Here is an 18,781-nt window from a genome sequence, read left to right as displayed (position 1 = left end):
TGGAACGTAACCAGAACAAGATCCAATTTCCCAACCTATTGCAAGCTTTTGTTATCAGATAAACAAGTGGTTATGGGTTAAAGGAAAAATGGTTAAAAATTACCTTCTGGAGAGGTACTGCAGCCTGCTCCAAAGAGGGATGTGGTAGGAGCAGGGAGGGATGAAGGGAGGATATTTTGGTTTGAAACACATCTCAGTGCATCAGAAAAGCTCTGCAAAGCCTGCTCCAGCTCTCCCAGGGCTGTCAGCAAAGCACCAAAGGCCTGAGTCGCCTGGGATCACTGAGTTTAAAGGCAATCTGTTCTTCCTGAGCTGGGAGAGCCCTGAGAGACTGGGACTCTGTTCCAAACTTCTGCTAACAGCCATGCCAGCTAGGAGCATGGTGAATTGTGATTTCCCCAGCAGAGCTGTGCCAGCCAAAGCCCCAAATGACTCCGTTGTTCTTGCAAAGGAAAAAAAAAAAAAAAGAAAAGAAAAATAACCCCCCAAAAAAGTGCATTTCCTTGTACAACTTTTGCTGCCTGGGGCTGTGGCCAGGTATGGCTTTTCTGTACAAACACCAAGAGCAGCTCCCCTGGCAGATCCACAGCCCTCTGTGTGCCCTGATGGAATGGCCCTAAGCACTGGCAAAATGTCCCTCTTGGGCTGCTCAGGCTGACTGTGCCCACCAGGTCTCAAACCCTCACAGAGGCTTTGCTGTCCTCTTTGTGGCTGTTGTGTTGAGAACTTAAAATATCCGAGGTTATTCTGGTTTTCCTTTGTGCACGGAAAACATCTCCTTTCACTCTTCCTTCCACAATTTCTGGGGGGAGGGAGAAGTGCACACAGCCCTCCTTGGATGTCCTCCTTCAGGTGGAAGAGCCAAGCAGGCATCTCAAGTTAGAGGAATAATTTGCTTAGAGAGTTAGAATTGTGATAAAGAACCTAGAGTCATCCTGCCCGTGGAAATCAGAGGGGTCACAGCATGATTGCTGGAGACAAGGCAGGTTTTAGGTGCAAGCTGAAGGAAGCAAAGTTGGGAGTTCAGTGTTTTATCAGGGAACAAATTCCCCTGCAGTTCAGGCGTTGGGAAATCGCATTAACCTGGAAAAGCAAAAGCAGGAGCAAGATCCAGACATGGATGTAACAGACACTGACTGCAGTGCCCCAGGGCAGATGCCAGCTCTTACCTCTGCAGTGGAGGTCACACAAGAACCTTTCTGATCCTTTTTTCCCCTTGTTCTTTCAAACCAGCTTTACATTGTGTGTTTAAGCAACAAAAACAGCTCCTGGTGAGCAGGGAGGAAGAGGCCAAGCACGGCTCTCACTCTGTGTCACTGCCACATTTTCTGGAAAATCCCTTCACCAGGATTTCTTCTCCTGGGAAGCTGAGAAGCCTCAGAGAGAAATGAAAGCAATATTATCTCATTTGCTTCCCCTGTGTTTTCTGCCTTGGAATGTGGTCTGGACATTGCTCACCAACTGGTCATTGTTGGATTGGTTTCATGTGAATTGTGTTTATTTAATGACCAATCACAGCCAGCTGTGTGGCAGCAGTCACAAGTTTTTAATTAGGATCTTGTTAAGCCTTCTGTAAGGATCCTTTCTCTATTCCTTAGTATAGCATTCTTTAATGTAAGTACATAAAATAATAAATCAGCCTTCTAAGAACATGGAATCAGATTCTCAATTCCTCTTTCATCCTGGGGACCCCAAAAATACCACAACTCTGTGTGCCTCAGCCACTTCCCCACACCTTGAACACCCAGAGATTAATTATCTGGTCAGCTGGACACGGGTGGGGGCACAAAGGAGCAAGAAGGCAGCTGTGGAACACCCTCCTGGAGCAGAGCCAGCCAAGAGCCTCAGTGCCCAATCCTTCACCCCCACACTCAGGCTCCTGGGGGAGTTTTGGGGTCCCCAGCACAAGGGAGGAATTGATGGGTCTGACTCCATGTTCTTAGAAGGCTGATTTATTATTTTTTTACATTATATTATATGAAAGAATGCTGTGCTAAAACCACACTAAGGAATAGAGAAAGGATCCTTGCAGAAGGCTTAACAAGAATGATAGTGAGAAACTCCTGACTGACTCCTCAGAGCCTGACACAGCTGGCTGGGATTGGTCATCAAGTAAAAACAATTCACATGAAACCAATCAAATAATGACCAGAGGAGAGGAAATCCTGGTGAAGGGATTTTCCAGAAAATGTGGCAGTGACAGAGTGAGAGCCGTGCTTGGCCTCTTCCTCCCTGCTCACCAGTGAACAGGCTTTGTTGCTCAAACACACAATGTAAAGCTGGTTTGAAAGAAAAAGGGGGGAAAAGGATCAAAAAGGTTCTTCTGTAACCTCCAACAACCTCCAACCACATTCCAAAGCAGCAAACACAGGAGAAGCAATCAGATAATTGTTGTTTGCATTCTTTTCTGAGGCTTCTCAGCTTCCCAGGAGAGAAACCCTGGGGAAGAGGATTTTTCAGAAAAGGTGGCAGTGGCAGGCACCACAGGGCCCCTGCAGTCACAGCCAGGCAGTTCTGGAGCTGGAAGGCTTTGGGTGAGTCCCTGAGCTGCAGCTCAGCCCTTCCTTTCTCCCTGAAGCAAGAACCAAAGTGCTTTTTCCACAGAGGGCTGCAGGGCTTCCCCGCTGGGTGGGCTTGGGCCAAGATCACAAAGCTGAGCACAGTAAATGCTTCAAGCCTCACCTCTGTGGATTCTTTTATGCTGGTGAGAGACATAAAAGAACTTTGTATTTGCAAAACAGCTGGTCCTCAAATAGGAAAAGTGCACATGAAAAAAATCACAGCCAGTAGATGTGCACAGAAACCTGAATTTCTGGAACGGACTCCAAAGCCCTCCTTGCACCTTGCCTTCCTCCCCTGAGGTTCAAGCTGTGTTTGGCCCCCATGCACAAAGGGGATGGGATTAAAATGGACATTCTTCTGCAAAAAACCCACAGCTCTGTGCCCAGATGCCTGCTGCTGGTGTCATTATTGGCTTCTGAGCACTCAGAATCCCAGAAGGTGTCACCTGGAGCTCAGGGCAGAAGATTTGGGCAATGCAAACTCTCCTAAGGTTGGGTGAAAATGAGCTGGGTGTTTATTTGTTTAAACCAGAATCCATACTGACAAGGCCTGGAATTCTAGAAGCCTTGGCCATGCAGAAACTTGATTTTTCTCGCATTTAAATGTCACTGTCAGCTGTAGGCAGTGCTCCAGCTTGTGAAGTTTTACTGAAACTGGAGGCAACACTGAACTTGGCAGAGATGTGATCACAGGGTTTAATTGAAAGAATAAGCCTGCTATTACAAATTAATGTGGAGAAGGCAGCCACGGTGGAATCTGAATTCAGGTCCATCTGGTCCTCCCCTGCTCGTGGATCACCCAGCCTGCCATGCATCCTCCTCTGTCTCCAGGGAGCTGCCACCCCCTTCTACAGCTGGAAACAGCAGCTAGGAGGGTCCCTGTGCCAACCCAGGGCACACAGGGAATATTTCTGTGTCTGCTCTGGGGTGCCCTGACCCCCAGGGCAGCTCTGACTCTGACCCTCACTCATGGAGAAAGTTTCCCAGACTCCAGGACAGACTGGAACCCACAAAAGTGTGCAATAGATTATAGAGAGCAGTGTGGGTGTGTCACTGGGTGAGAAATCCAGGGTTTGGGGTTTTAAGTTGTGGATGGCAGCAGGATGGAGGGCACAGGGTGTCATCCTGGGCTTCTTCTTCATGCTGCTTCTTCTTCTTCTCCATGGGTTTGGGTGGCATTTTGTAATTGGGCAGAAGAGTCCCCATTGCAGCTCTGTGGGATCATTATTGGGTTAAAATGGAAAATAACCCAGGTGTCAGCTCTGAATTGGAGAGCTTAGCTTTAAAAGCCCTTGGAACAAGAGACTGTTGGGCATTTTGTGCCCTCTAATGAAAGCTGCAGAACTCCCAGCAGTGAGACTGTTTCACTGATAAGAATAATAAACACCTGAGTGTGAACATGAACTGCTGTCTCAGTGCCTTCAGTGCAGCCCCAGAGGAACCCCAGCTGGGACCCCCACAGGGTTGGGGTCACCTCTCCTGCTCCAAGGCACAGAAGGAGCTGAGCAGGGATAAGTGCTGATCTCCCCTTCCTTTCCAGACTGCTTGTCACTTTTCCCTAAAGAAAATCACTTCTCTGATCAACTTATATTATGGGCTGCAGGGAAGTGTGCATTGTGCACACCAAGAGAAGCAGTGTCTTTTAAAAATAAATCATTACAAGCCATCCTGGGTTTTGCAATTTACTGTAATTGCAGTTTGATTTTCAGTTTTTCCATGAAAGATCTCAAACTTCTCATCTGATGACTGAATGAAGTAGTAACTGTTACAATATTCTTGGTTGATTACTGATTATCTGGGGGGCATGATGTTTTTTTTTTTTCCCTGAAAAAAATTACTTTTATTTTTTAAAATGAAAACCATAACACTTCCTGGCTAGCAGCTCTACACAAACACAAAATTATTTTTCCTGATGATATCTATTTTCTCAGAGAAAAAACCAAGTTAAACAGCTCCACAGCAGATTAATTTTGCCCTGAACTTCAAATCTAATTTGATGAGAGTTTCATTGAGTCAAACATTGGCTCTCCTTCATGCTGCTTAAATTGCAGTAACAGATAATAAAGCCTTGTTCATGCTACTTTCTCTTTCCAGGAAAAAGTTGCCATAAAGAGGCTGTGAGGCTTGGCAGGGACATGCCAAAAAAATCAGAAAAGAAGTTAGGAGTTTTAATATGACCTTATCCTGTAAAACTGGGGGAACTTTCCCTTTTTTCAGGCTGAAATTTTCCCTCATTGACATCTCTTAACTGCTGGGTTGTGTTATCTTAGTACTAAAAGACTTGTCAATATTACAGGTATGCAAAACTGGGTAAATAACACAGATGTTGATCTCTTGCTGCTGTTGAAATGTGAGGGAGATGTGGAATAAAGAGTTTTCCTTTGTGCCACTCCCATATACCAGCAGAAGGGAATGTCCCAAGGGACCCTGAGAGCCACAGAGGAACCATCAAGCTCCAAGATTCACCCCAGGAGTTGTAAGACATTGCAAGGTAGGAACTCAGCAGCATTTCCCTCTCCAAACCATCTGAGCCAAAGCTGTGCTGACTGGGGATGCCCACATGCACAGTACCAGTCTCAGTCACAAGGCTTTCATGCACATATTGCTCTGGAAGCCTCTGCCCAGGCTGGCAGATTGCAGTCTGGATTCCCTGAAGTCACAAAATAAATCTATAAATTGTGCTTTGCCTCTTTAGGAACTCAGGCTGCACAGGGGGAAAAATGCAGCACTTGGGGTCTCGCTGGATTCCTCCCATGACATCACAAACACAGCCAGGCTGGGTAAGCTGTATCTTCACCTTGCTTTTTAAAAAGAAGCCTTATTTCAGCAATGTGATGGGACCAAAAGGTTCCTCAGGCAGAATTCTTCCAGAGAGCAATGCAAGCAAAGCCCACATCTCCAAAACTGAGTTTCTTTGGTCCTGAGGAAAACCCAGACAACACCAGCTCTCTTGGCTTCCCACCTCTGCACACACAGAGCCTCAAACCCACAGCCTGAGAGGTCCTTAGAAACCTGGAGGGATTTGGGCTGGAGACTCAAATTTGGGCTGGAGACTCAGATTTGGATTGGACACTCAGATTTGGGCTGGACACTCAGATTTGGATTGGAGACTCAGATTTGGGCTGGAGACTCAGATTTGGATTGGACACTCAGATTTGGATTGGACACTCAGATTTGGGCTGGAGACTCAGATCTGGGCTGGAGACTCAGATTTGGATTGGACACTCAGATTTGGGCTGGAGACTCAGATTTGGATTGGAGACTCAGATTTGGGCTGGAGACTCAGATTTGGATTGGAGACTCAGATTTGGGCTGGAGACTCAGATTTGGGCTGGAGACTCAGATTTGGATTGGACACTCAGATTTGGGCTGGAGACTCAGATTTGGGCTGGAGACTCAGATTTGGGCTGGAGACTCAGATTTGGATTGGACACTCAGATTTGGGCTGGAGACTCAGATTTGGATTGGACACTCAGATTTGGATTGGAGACTCAGATTTGGGCTGGAGACTCAGATCTGGGCTGGAGACTCAGATTTGGATTGGAGACTCAGATTTGGGCTGGAGACTCACCTGAGAGCAGCCAGCAGCCCCTCCCAGCCAGGACAGAGACAGCACTGGATGATGGGGACACCGAGGAGAGCCCAGGGAAATGCCATTTCTCTCAGCAGGGCAGGGTGTCCCTGCAAGCACCTCTGCCACACAATGACTTTGCAAGGGGACCTCTGTGGTGATTGCTGCCACCTGGCAGCAAAGTAAACAAAGTGAAATTCTGATTACAGCAAACTGAGCACAGGTGGGATCTGCCCCCACTGCTGAGGGACTGACCCACTCCTTCCCCCCATGGAAATGGGATTGGAGAGGATTTCTGACATTAAAACCTTTCTAACCTCAGCCATAAAAATATCCTACCTGCAGAAGGAGGGAGCAGCAAGGGTACCTGTGCTGGGTTATGCTTACAGGCTGGTGTTTGTGGGAGTGCACTTCTAAAACAGGAATAGGAACACCTGACAAACTTCCCAGGTTTTCTGTTCCTGCTGTGACACAAGGATAGATTCTGCAGTGGAGGGTGGGGGTGGGAGGAGGTTTTTAAGCATTTAAAAGCAATTTGATTCTTAGGAGGATCCAGAAAAATGGGATGGTCAGAACTCCATCCCTAGAGGTAACAAATCCCAGGACAGCAGGCTGATCTGTGACATTTTCCTGCAAATTTTAAAGCTCCAAGGTTTCCTAAATAGATGGGCATGTTTTTCACTGTCTGCTCTAGTCGGTTTTCAGACATGCCCTCATGAGACAAAATCTTCAAAAGGTCCTTTCTTATCCAACCTGGGACTTCACAGTAAAGCAAATATTACAGACTTCACTCACCAGGTTTGAATGAGCTAAAGGAAGGTTAAAAAAAAAAATAATTAACCCAGAATTCAGCAATGACTTAAGCAAGGTCTGGTGCATTAAAGTTTAAGAGCCATCATAAAAGTGTCTGGCACCTGGGATATAAATCCTGATGTGTCAGAGGGGCTGGTTTCAGATCCTTCAGACAAATGCTGCTGTGGGGAGGAGAGCAGCCCTGCTCCTCCTGTGTTTGGCACCTGGGCATGGGATTTTTCCTGATTTTTCCTGGCTGTGGCCAAGCAGGGATGTGGGCACCCTGCAGCTGGTACAGAGCCAGCAGTGCCACAGGGGACAGCAGGGAAGGAGTGGAGCTGTTCCTTCATCACCCTCAGAGCACAGAAATCTCCTCAGCTCAGCTTCTGGGCCAGCACCAGTTCAGTCTCTGCTGGAACTGGTGAGGAGCTGGGTGGGTGTCACTGAAGGGCAGCTAAGCCCCAGCCTGTTTTAGGATTGTGTGCAAGCCCAGGGCACTGGGAACATTCCTGTGTCTGCTCTGGGGTGCCCTGACCCCCAGGGCAGCTCTGACTCTGACCCTCACTCATGGAGAAAGTTTCCCAGACTCCAAGACAGACTGGAACCCACAAAAGTGTGAAATACATTATAGAGATCAGTGTGGGTGTGTCACTGGGTGAGAAATTGAGGGTTTGGGGTTTTTAGGATGTTGTGGATGGCAGCAGGATGGAGGGCACAGGGTGTCATCCTGGGCTTCTTCTTCATGCTGCTTCTTCTTCTTCTTGGGTTTGGGTGGCATTTTGTAATTGGGTGGAAAAATCCACACTGGGGACTCTTTGGGATCATTATTGGGTTAAAAGGGAAAATAATCCAGGTGTCAGCTCTGAATTGGAGAGTTTAGTCTGAAAAGCCCTTGTACCAAGAGATTGTTGGGCATTTTGTGCCCTCTAATGAAAGCTGCAGAACTCCCAGCAGTGAGACTGTTTCACTGATAAGAAATAATAAACACTTGAGTGTGAACATGAACTGCTGTCTCAGTCCAGCCCCAGAGGAACCACAGCTGGGACCCCCCCAAGACTGGTGTGGCACAGTAGATGAATTGCAGCCCTGTCCCAGTGAGTGTCAGAGCTGTTTCCCAGGGGATGCTGTTCCTGGCAGGGGCAGCCTCCCAGCAGGTGTTTAATTTGCACATCTCTAAAGGGCAGATATAAAACCAACTCCCTCACACATAGCAGCCCTGCAGAGCACAACCCCAGAGCTGCCCCAGCTCCAGCTGCACAGCCAGCTCAGGGCTTTGCCTACATCTGCCTGTGGGCAGAGCCTGCAGCTCCCTGAATGGACACTCGCTGTGTTCTGATGGCTGGTCTGGTCTGGGCACCCTCCCAGTGCCACTTCAGTGATCCCACACAGCAAATCAGCATTTCATCTGCCTTGGCTTTGAAGGGCTGTGAATATCCAAATGTGTCTCACTGACACATGTCAGTTAACTCAGACAACTTAAAGTATTACATTACTTAGGTAGGATTGAAATTTAAAAGTGTGAGTGTGTCACTGACATGTTTTGTGAAAAATCCTTTCTTTAGGAGTTTTCCCTCCTGAGAAGCTGAGAGGCCTCAGGAACAAACTGTGAACAATTCTTATCTGCTGCTGTGGGATGCAACAGGGGGAATCTGGGATTGGCCTCATCAGGCTGTTTCCAATTAAGGGCCAATCACAGATCACCTGTGCAGACTGTCTCAGTCAGAGACAAGCCTTTGTTATTCATTCCTTTTCTATTCTTAGCTTAGCCTTCTAGTGACATCCTTTCTTCTATCCTTTTGGTATAGTTTTAATATATTATCTATCATAAAATAATAAATCAAGCTTTCTGATACACAGAGTCAACTTTCTCATCTCTTCCCTCATCCTGGGACCCTTGTGGACAATACCACATAAGTGCACTTCACAGTCTGTGAAGTATTTTGTTGTGTGTTTCTCCTTTAGGGTTAGGTAATTATCTGTTTATCTCACAAATAGTTTGGTCAGGATCCTTTCTTTGTGCATGAGTTTTCTTCACATCATTCTAAAAAAAAAGGGGTTAACTTACACCACCAAAATTCAGGATAATTGTCTAAATACCACTCAGAGCTTGAATAAACCAGCTGAATCTTCTGAAAGAATGTCATGTGCAAAATGAGAAGTGTTAATAAACAGAGGTTATTCTGAAATAATTTCAGAAGAACAATTTCCTTGAAAGCTCAGAGTTTAAAATCCATGATTTGTGCAGGTGCAATACAGTATCACTGCAGGTGAAGCACCACAAACATTCTCTTAGTGGGGAATAAAAACCCTTCCCTTGGGAGAGAGAGCAGTGGGATCACCTTCCACATTCCTGTGTCTCCTTTCACAAGTTTGGCACTGGAGAAGCATCCAGAACAACAAAGGTACTACTACAGAAAATTCTGGCTCTTCTTGGCCAAGGGGGAAATTCCTCAGCAGCTGGTAAAAATCACCCCTGTGATGCCACAATATGAAAACACTGAGCAAAATTGGAGAAGAAAAGCTTCAATTCAACACTTTTGTTGATATGCTCTTCAAATGGGCATTTCTCATTCTGACTGCCTATACTGGAACCCCCAATTTTCTTTCTCATGCCCTCTTTACATGAACACTGTGCAGGTTATTTGCTTTCTGTTTTACCCTCTCGCTGTATTATTTTAATTAAAACTCTGGGTTTGGAGTTTTTTTTTGGTCACACCAACTTTACAAGAGTTTGTATCCTGGATCAAAGCCCTCAGAACTGGAGCCCCTCTGCAGCCCCAACAACCCAGAGCTGCTGGTGATACTGCAAGTGCTTTACTGGACAGAGCCACAGTCAGCTGCTGAGAGGTTTCAAATGGGAGGAAAGACAAAAAAGTCTTCTAAAAAAGGTCCCTGAAGCCCACTCAGCACCTTGCATGATCAGTCCTCAACTTATTACTGCTTGGGATAGGTGAGGTTTGAAAGCTGCAGCTCAAGGTGGAGAGTTAAGAAAGGTTCCCTAAGGATGAAGGGGGAGAGGCCAAGACACAGGAAAAAGCCAGATTCTGAGATGTTAAGTTCATTCTCCTAGCTGTAATTAATAACTCTCAGTGCTTACCTATCCACAGCTTCTTTAGAGTGTCCTGTGTCCCTGCCAGCTTTCTCTGGAGTCACTGAGAACCAATCCAGGTGGAAAATGTACCCTGATGCCTAATTTACCACAGCATGGATCAGGACCACCTTTAATCACAGTATCCCCTCCCTGGCAAGGGGGAATACATAAAGATTTTGTAAATATAGCCACCACACATGGCAAATGTCAAGATTTTATGACACTCACTTTCAGTACTTTCCATCTCCAAAAGGCTTCCCACTGGCTGAAATCTTTGGGAGTAATGACTGGGAAGTAAGTGCCCCACATTTACAGCTGTTTTCTGGCATCCTCTCCCTTGCCTTCATCACCCCAACCCCAGTGTGTTCAATCACTGCTACCCAGTCCTGGCATGTTAAAAACCCCTTCAAGACTCCATGGGTAGCAGGTAGGTACTTCTGCTGCTTCATTTGTCCAGCATTTCACTGCAAGTGAGAGAACTGGCTCAGCCTCCAGGCTTGGCAGGGTAGGTGCATGTCTGCCACCCCAGCCTTGCTTTGCTGTTCTTACATGCCACACTTCATCCTGATTTATTTTTTTTTTTCTTTTAATCCAGCCTTCAAGAATTTATTTCATAGCAGTTCCCATCTCTGGGATAACTGCACTTACTTAGCTGCACTCAACCCCACTGATTCCATAACGTGCCACAAACAGGTGCCAATTAAATTCCTTTATTGGAGACAGAAACAGTGAATTTGAATACAGAACATTTGAACACAGATTCGATGAAGGAAAACTGCAAATAGTATAGACTGTTTCTACTGCCAGCAAAACACAGTTCTTACAGGATGTGCACACAAATAGAGTGCTTCTTTCATGCCAGATGGTCACTACATAGCAATGCCATTAGGAGCTCTTAATTGTGCTTCTAAAAACCTTTAGAGAAGAATGAGGTAGAGTTTCCTTTAGTTTATCCAGTACTTTTTCACACATCTGTCCTTTACTGCTTTTATATACCTCAGATCCTTGTAAAATACCCAGTTAACTTTCAGCTTTTGAGAAAACAGAGACCCTCCAGAGGTGTTTACTTCTCCCTCCCTAAGCTGCAAATTCCCCTCTCCAATTTCAGGAACCACTGCTGCACCCTTCTGAATGCCTCAAGGGTGAAGCAGGTGGGGACTTCTGGCTTTCCAACAGGAACTGTCTGAAAACAGCCTCAGATGAAACTGCAACTTGTCTCCATTTTGGCAAAGAACCTCCTGCATTCTGTCACCCAGGGGCCAAGGGGAGTCCAAGCCACCTCCCCAGGAGACAAAGGGAACAGACCCACGCTCTGTGAACATTCTGGACACTGAAATAGTGCTAATGATGTGTTTGTGCCCTCCTTGCAGCTCCAGTCCACCACTGGGCTTAACACAGATGATGGGAAGGGAACACAGCAGGGACCTTTAGATGGCCTGGAGCAGCAGCTCTTTGACAAAATATCCACTGCTTACAAGATATGGAAGTGCTGCAGCTTTCAGGGAAGGTACAGGGGCCCAAGCTGACAATGCAGGCACAGATGGAGGTGTTTGGGCACCAACTTAAATCCCAACCTGATCCTGCTAGAACTGTGCTGGTCCCTCAGTGCACTGAGCAAGAGTGGCTATGATGTGCTGCTGCCCTCCTGCCTCACTGGCCCGAGGGATGTTTCCATTTCCCCTCTTGCTCCTGCCATGCCTCTTCCTGACCCAGCAGACTCCACTCTCTGCTCTGGCCTTGCTGCCAGCACTCAGCACTCAGTTTAGCACAGGCAGGGTGCAGTTATTTCACCCAAAATGATCACAGTTCTAGTGGTGACCAAAGCACAGCGACCAGGGGGGTTGGCACAAAGAAGGTGATTACATAAAGAATAAGAATGTTTGCTTTCTTCCTATCAGCTACTGCAATGTGATAGTGTAAGATAACAGTTCAGCAATGCTGCACCAGAACTCTAAAATGAAAAACAGTATTTTTAATAAAAGGTGCAAAGTTTAAAAGATTCCATGTTAGTACCTCAATCACTCTGATTGTAGAAGGACAGAAAATCTGTTTCTGCAAGACAGAACTGCCTGAGAAACACTTCTGAGCTCCTCTACCTCCCCTGAAATGACTGCTCTAAGCCTGACAGCATCAGGAACTACACAGAGTTAGTGTTAAGAGAACCAGCTCTTAGAAACTTCCCCAACTCTTGCTTAGGAAACAGGCAATAAACTTATTTTACCAACTATTCCCTGCACACCTCTTTGGTAAAAACCAAAAATGGCCAGTGCTGCTAAACTATTTGGAACACTTGCACAAATGCTTGCACAAAGCTGTCTTCCCTGTTTCTACCTTAACTTTTCCCAGCAGGTATTTTAAAGACTTTGACATTTTAACTCAAGGTCTTAAATCTTCCTTAAGATCTTCCCATGAACACAAAATTTAAGAGACTTTTTTTTTTTTAAAGCATGGCATGAAAATGCAGGACGGTAGTAAAAATCAGATATGATAAATTAAATTTTAACATAAGCAAAGAGTTTAAATTCATGTTCAGAGAGAACTGTACTGTTACTACTGGTGAATATAATTACCATTAGTCTTTTAGTATATTTAGGTGTGCCCAAAATAGTGTTTAGTATATTTGGGTTAGCCTTGATAGGATGATTGAGACTTCTGTTAGTATCTGAGCTACTAATTCCAAAACTTAATTCCAAATCTACTGACTGATCGTATTTCAAATCTATTTACTGTTGTAATTTAGTTTTGCTCCTCATCTGCTAAATCCCAATGTGCCTGTTCTAGCTCAAGGTAATGGCCAAGTTTATTTTGTTTATGGAGCTGGAGATATATTTGCCAATATATTGCCTCTATATATATATATATATATATATATTTACTATAGATGGCACTCAGATTTTGCACAGTCAGAGAAAATATTCTGGAATTCCTACTAATAAGAATCATGCTCACAGCAAGGCATGGCCAGGACTGCTCCAACAATATTTTTTTTCTCCAATGCAATGCCAGTATTCTCTTCTGCTCTTATGACTAAAAACACAAATAACCTGTTAAGAAGTTTTTGAGCTTAAATGATTTTGGACCTATGAGTTATTTTTCCAAATCTGGAGGTTAGAGACAAAACACAGTAAAACACAGGTCCTTCACATTTCCAAACTGGTAAGCACTGCAGTTCAGCAAATTGTTGGTCAAGATGGATACAGAGGTCTGTCCCAGTGCCCCTCCAAGACAGTCCCATGCTCATGACTTCACACTTGCAGAGAGCGTCATGATTCCTTCAAGCATCACTTTTCCAGTAGCAAAGCCCAGTCTGAGATTAGGTTCTCTTGCTGATTTTTATATTCTGAACCACATTTGTTATACATTTATGGGTTTATGCAGCAAACCTTGAATGTATTTCTCATTTAAAGAGCATTTTTCCTTGCATGACCAAGTTAGCCTATTCTAAGGTAGTCCTAGAAATCCTGGACTTTACATGGCACATTTCTTGTTGCTCAAAAAGCTTTTTCTGGAAAGCTTAATTTGATATGTAATGACACAAGTTTTTAAGTAAAAGTTTGGATTAGAGTTAGAAGTAGTGCAAGTGGTAGTAGTACTACTCTGCAGTCAGAAAGAGTTTAGTAACTTGTCCAGGGTCACAAAGTCAGTGGCAGCCTGTTCAGGGATTACATGTCCCAGTGGTGAAGCACAATTCTGATCCCTCAACACCTGGAATATGAAAAAATGACCTTTATATTTTTTTAACTGCCACTACTGCTAAAAGCAAGATGAATGCAATTTTTCTCCAATAGCCCCTTTTAGATATGAGACAGCAATAGAAGGCTGGGGAAAAACAGGTGCAAGTCTGCATGGAAGGGAGAGAAAGACAGCAAGGAGCAGGGTGACAACTGTGTCAGGGCATGCTCAGCCATCACTTCCAGCTGCCACCAGACCATGAAATTCAGCCTCAGCAGGGTGGATGCCATGCAGAGCAGGGCAGAGCAGAGGTGTGCCAGGCTGTGCCACCAGCTCTGCCCATCTCTGTGCTCCATCCAGAGCAAGGCACTGACAGCTCTCACTCAGGAACCTGCTGGATCATGCAGATTGTTTTGGAGAGGACACTGAATTCAGGAGGGTTCCTCCTCCTCTAATGAAGCAGCTCTGAGATCAGTCCCAGCTGTTTTTCTGTCCACCTCCTGGAAGACAGACATTTCAAATAACTTGCACTCCCAATGACTTTCACCCGTCACATTTTTCCAAATCTCCATTCCTCATGCCTGAGGCTAAATACTAAAAACAAGCACACAGGAAAGGATCTATGGTATCTCTATGCTGAACTGGGCAAACCCAAACAAGAGGTTATGTCCAAAGGGGAGGAGTGGCTGGTGACTGATTTTGGCTTGAGACAGCTGAACAATGGCTGGGCAGAGAGATCTCACTACTACCTTGCTTTTGTCCTCTCAGTCTTCCCTTCTATAACCCAGAAAATCACATTTGCTTTGCCCTGCTCTGGACTGAACAGATTATTTACCCCAGGAACCTTTATCAGCATCCTCACCTGGCTCCATCCCTGCCAATTCTCAATGAATTTGCCCTCACTGCAGTTAACAATCTGGTTAAGCAATGCCAGTTGCTGAAGCCATAATTCTTGGCACCAGAACAGCTTGGATGAAATGCCAGTTTCATGAAAATTCTGTTATTTGAAGGACTTTTTTCCTGGTCGTGAATCATGCTAACCAAACTGAAAATCAAGGACACGCTCAATACTGAAATAATAATCAAAAGAATGCAGAGAAGAAAGAACATTTGAAAATTAGATTTCACTATTATCATTTTAAAGTACCAGTGTTTGTAAAACAGAAGCATGTGAAAGGCTGAATCTCATTTGATCAACCCAATTAAACATTAAATAATTGCAGCCAATTATGCAAATATCACTCAACAATATTAATTTGTTGATCTTTTTTGAACAGTTTCAAATTTTCCTAATGTTAGACTATCTTATGTCTTAAATGATCAATTACCAGAACCATAACTGAGTGATGAAGAATGGATAATTGCCTAGTTGTGATGTACCATACTCTTTCTATGTAAATCTGTGGCAATTAAACAAATAGGGCACATGGAGAAAAGATGTGCAGATGTTCTTTTACAATCTGTTACTAGCTCAGGGAATACCACAGCTCCCTCCTAAATTTTACAAGAGAAAACAAGGAGAATGCAATACCAAATACTGATTGTTATTTACAAGTGTTATTTCTTTCCTCTGGTCAATGGGATAAAATGCACTGCCAGAATTCAGAGCAGGACAGCATGCAACATCAGAAGAATTCCCTGTACTATACTGACCTGTCAGCTCTGTTCTTTAGGTTTCAAAGTTTAAAATCTAAAACCTATTCCCCTGGACTCCACCTGGAAACAAGCACAGCCTTGAGCTGACACAGACAGAGCAAGGCAATTAACCAAGATGTTAAAGACAACAATTAGCATACACACACTCCACGTTTTCATTCTTCCCTGGGAGAAAAGACCACTCATTTCTGGGGTCATTCCACCAGCAATCTCCTCATCTCGAGTCTCCATCAGCAGAAAAAACAGAGGTGTCTCTCTGGTCAGTGCAGGAAACAGTGCAAAACACAACAAATGAAACCACCTGGTTCATGTTCAATGACTTGCAACCAATTTAACAACTTAACCAATTTAACAATTTCCAGGTTCACATTTCAGTAAAGTCATTTTTCTAACTGGTCCTTATTCATTCTGCCTAGTGAACAGATTGCTGCTGGTACACTGAGGCCTTCATGGGGATTTCTGATATTGGTATTATTTATCAGCTCTATCAAAGCTGAGATGTTCAGGTATTGCAAAACCACCCTGCCATGCAGCTGAACTCAGATATTTTCACTTCTCCATTTGCTGCTAAATGAAAGATGAACTTAAGGGAAAGAAGAGATTGTTCAGTACCAGCAAGCCACAAATGGCTGCTCACTACATAATCTTCAGAGAGCTCCACTGCACACTCTGGTTAAAGGCACTCTTTAATTTCAATACTGGTCTCATTGGAAAAAAACTCTCTACCCCATGCTGCACCTTGACATATTCCCCATGTTTATATTTCCAGCCATCTAATTAAATAAAAGACTACTATTCAAATAAAAGGAAAGACTACCAGCAGCTCATAACACATAGGAAGATACTGAACAAAGACCAGCACAGGATACAAATTCAAATGTCACAACACTATGGCTACTGTGAGTGAAACAACACTTTGTGCTTGCAAACTAAAGAAAAAATTATCCATCAATTTTTAACAATAGTTACATTGTCAGAGAGAACCTTCAACTGTTCTTCATTTAAAGATCAGACTGGACTGCAGTCAAAGACAGGAAAAATCATCTGAGGGAGCTGAACAAAGTGATGGCTGAGAGGGGGCCTTCAAAAGGTGACCAAAAATGAACAGGAAGCCAATAAGGCTGCTCTTTAACAGCTGCATAAGGCATGGATGGTCCACTAGAAATTATATTTTGCCTTTTTAAACTATGTTAACAAATGCCAGTAACTACAAAAGACTTACTAAGCACGGGAGAGATACTGTTGGTCTTAAAAAAATTAAAGTGCTAAATGTTTCCCTTAATACTGGTGCATCTCTGCTGCACACTAGGACAAGAAATGTTTCACTTTTACTTCTTACAGGACTCCAATAAAGTGTCAATAAAGTTCCACCAGTTTTATACTGAAGTAGCACTTTGGAACATTGGTACAGAATATGGTTATCCTTTTTGGCAAGAGGTATCTTAAAGCTGTTCAACAAAGCTGTGTGCAGAAGGAAAAAGCTAATAAACATTACAGGATGGTGGTTGGTGAACATTTGCAGAAGTTACTTCCCCAACTGTGGGTACATGCTCTGTATTGCTTCCAAAGGATCAAGGCTGCATGTGAGAAAGCAGCAGTCTAGGAATTATCTGCTGAACCAGAATGAAAGCAGGCTTTGAATGAAGCCTCTTCCCTTCCAGACACGTTCTGCTGACAACACTGCTTGCTCCTGAACAGGAAGGCCCTCCTACAGTACCTGTGTCCATGGAGGCTGGATACAGCAACTACGTGAAAGGGACAAGGAAAACATTTTTCTGATCTGAATTATGTGAGTGGATGATGGAAGAAACTCCTCCATCCACAGGTTTGGCTGCTGTGAAGAATGGTTCCATTTCCACAGCCAAAGCTGTCTAACCTCATTGTTCTGGACACTCACCTGGCAGGCAGCACTGTGTCTGCAGAGCCCAGCTCTGCCAGGCCAAAGGGGAACTTTTATCTCGTTTTTAAAAGCCTGACACAGCCTTTTAAATCACATCTAGGAGGATGCACTCAGCTCTCAGAGAGGAATGCACTGCCCAAGCAGGCACTGCAAATCCCCCCAGAGGGAAGGGCAAGAGGCCAACAGGGACCATCCTGCAGGCTGGACTGACTCACAGAGCTTTGGGCACAGAGAAGGAGGGCACCTCTCAGGCTGTGCAAACTCAGGAATCTCACACACAAGCAGAGTATGAAAGGATGGAGTGTATGGCCAAATTTGGTTCCCAAACCCAGAGCAAAAGGCAGAAAAATGTCAACAGAACCCTGTGGGCAGCCAACAGGCAACACCCTCTGTTGGTGGAGGCAGTAAACAAACCAAACTGAAGAGCAGTTGAAGAGCATTTCACAAGTTTCCAGACTGTGTATAAGGAGGCACTAAGAAAACCATTGGGAAAGTTCTATTGCTAACATTTAGCACCTCTACCAAGAAGACAGGCTTCTACCAAGAGGATTACAGTAGAAATCAAAATGATTGTGTTCACGTTTGCCAGATTGTGGAAACAATCATCCTGGGGAGCAAATTGATACTGGGACTATGCTACACACTGGCAGCTAGAGAATTTGTCACTGTTCAGATGTGTCAGGTCTGTCTGGAGGCTCTGAGCTCTGCCACCTTCATGACACCACCACTGCCCAGTCACTGTCTTCTCTTCCATACTGAAACAAAGCAAAAAAAATGAAGTTTAAGAAAAAAAGTTAAAAGAATCAGTGTATGTTTATGATAACTTCTTAGGTCTATCCTTAGAAATGTTCATTTTCACTGCTCTGATAGTAGTTTACATTATTTTTATGCCTTTACTTGCCAGTGATTTGGACACAGACTAAAGACAGCTTGCTTTACCCATATCTCAGTAGCTGGTTTAGGGAGGAGCAGAGCTGATGCTCACTACAGATGACACAGAGCAGCCCTGCTTCACTTCCATCAGTTTAATGCAGTTACTCCCTGAGGCCTGCTCACTAATTCACTCGTAAGCATGCCCCTGCTCAAGCTCCAATAAACAAACACATTTCATTTTATTTCTTTTTATTGTCAAGGTGGCTTTTTATTACAGCATTCTGATTGAATGTGAAATAAAACCACCACAAATACCACAGAGTACAATTAGGGAGAATTGTGATCCAAAATAAAACAAGTTGTCTTTCTGTACACAAACAAATGGCATCACCAGGCAGAAATGAAGGCAACCTATGGCAGGCAGCCATATCCACTTCCAGGGGAGCATTCAGCCCCAAGGCAGCTCTTCTGATAGCAAGAGTGGTTCCATGCTCTGAAGCTCTGTCAGAGTCCTGTAAACAATGCTCCAGAGAGACCCCAAAACACACACAGGGCTCAAGCAGGTAAATAATTCAGAGGTGGAGAGACAGCAGCAGATGGGAGTCCCTTCCCTTGGAGTGTTATATTCAGGGAGCTTAACAACACCTCCAGCCAAGAAATGAAAA

General features: G+C 44.5%; 1 protein-coding gene across 2 annotated transcripts in view; it reads right to left on the bottom strand.

Moving 5' to 3' along the window:
• Positions 1–17,575: 17,575 nt before the first annotated feature.
• BCAT1 (branched chain amino acid transaminase 1) overlaps positions 17,576–18,781 on the bottom strand; it is a 48,368-nt gene continuing 47,162 nt past the window's right edge. For both annotated transcript variants that reach the window (XM_009095178.4, XM_050969704.1), the window contains exon 11: positions 17,576–17,998. In XM_009095178.4, coding sequence (XP_009093426.3) covers positions 17,957–17,998 — 42 coding nt within the window. In that variant the 3' untranslated portion in view covers positions 17,576–17,956. The remainder of the gene's footprint in view (positions 17,999–18,781) is intronic.

The sequence above is a fragment of the Serinus canaria genome, chromosome 1A (genome assembly GCF_022539315.1).
Source record: "Serinus canaria isolate serCan28SL12 chromosome 1A, serCan2020, whole genome shotgun sequence".
NCBI classification, from domain to species: Eukaryota; Metazoa; Chordata; class Aves; order Passeriformes; family Fringillidae; genus Serinus; species Serinus canaria.
This window is presented reverse-complemented; position numbering and strand designations above follow the sequence as displayed.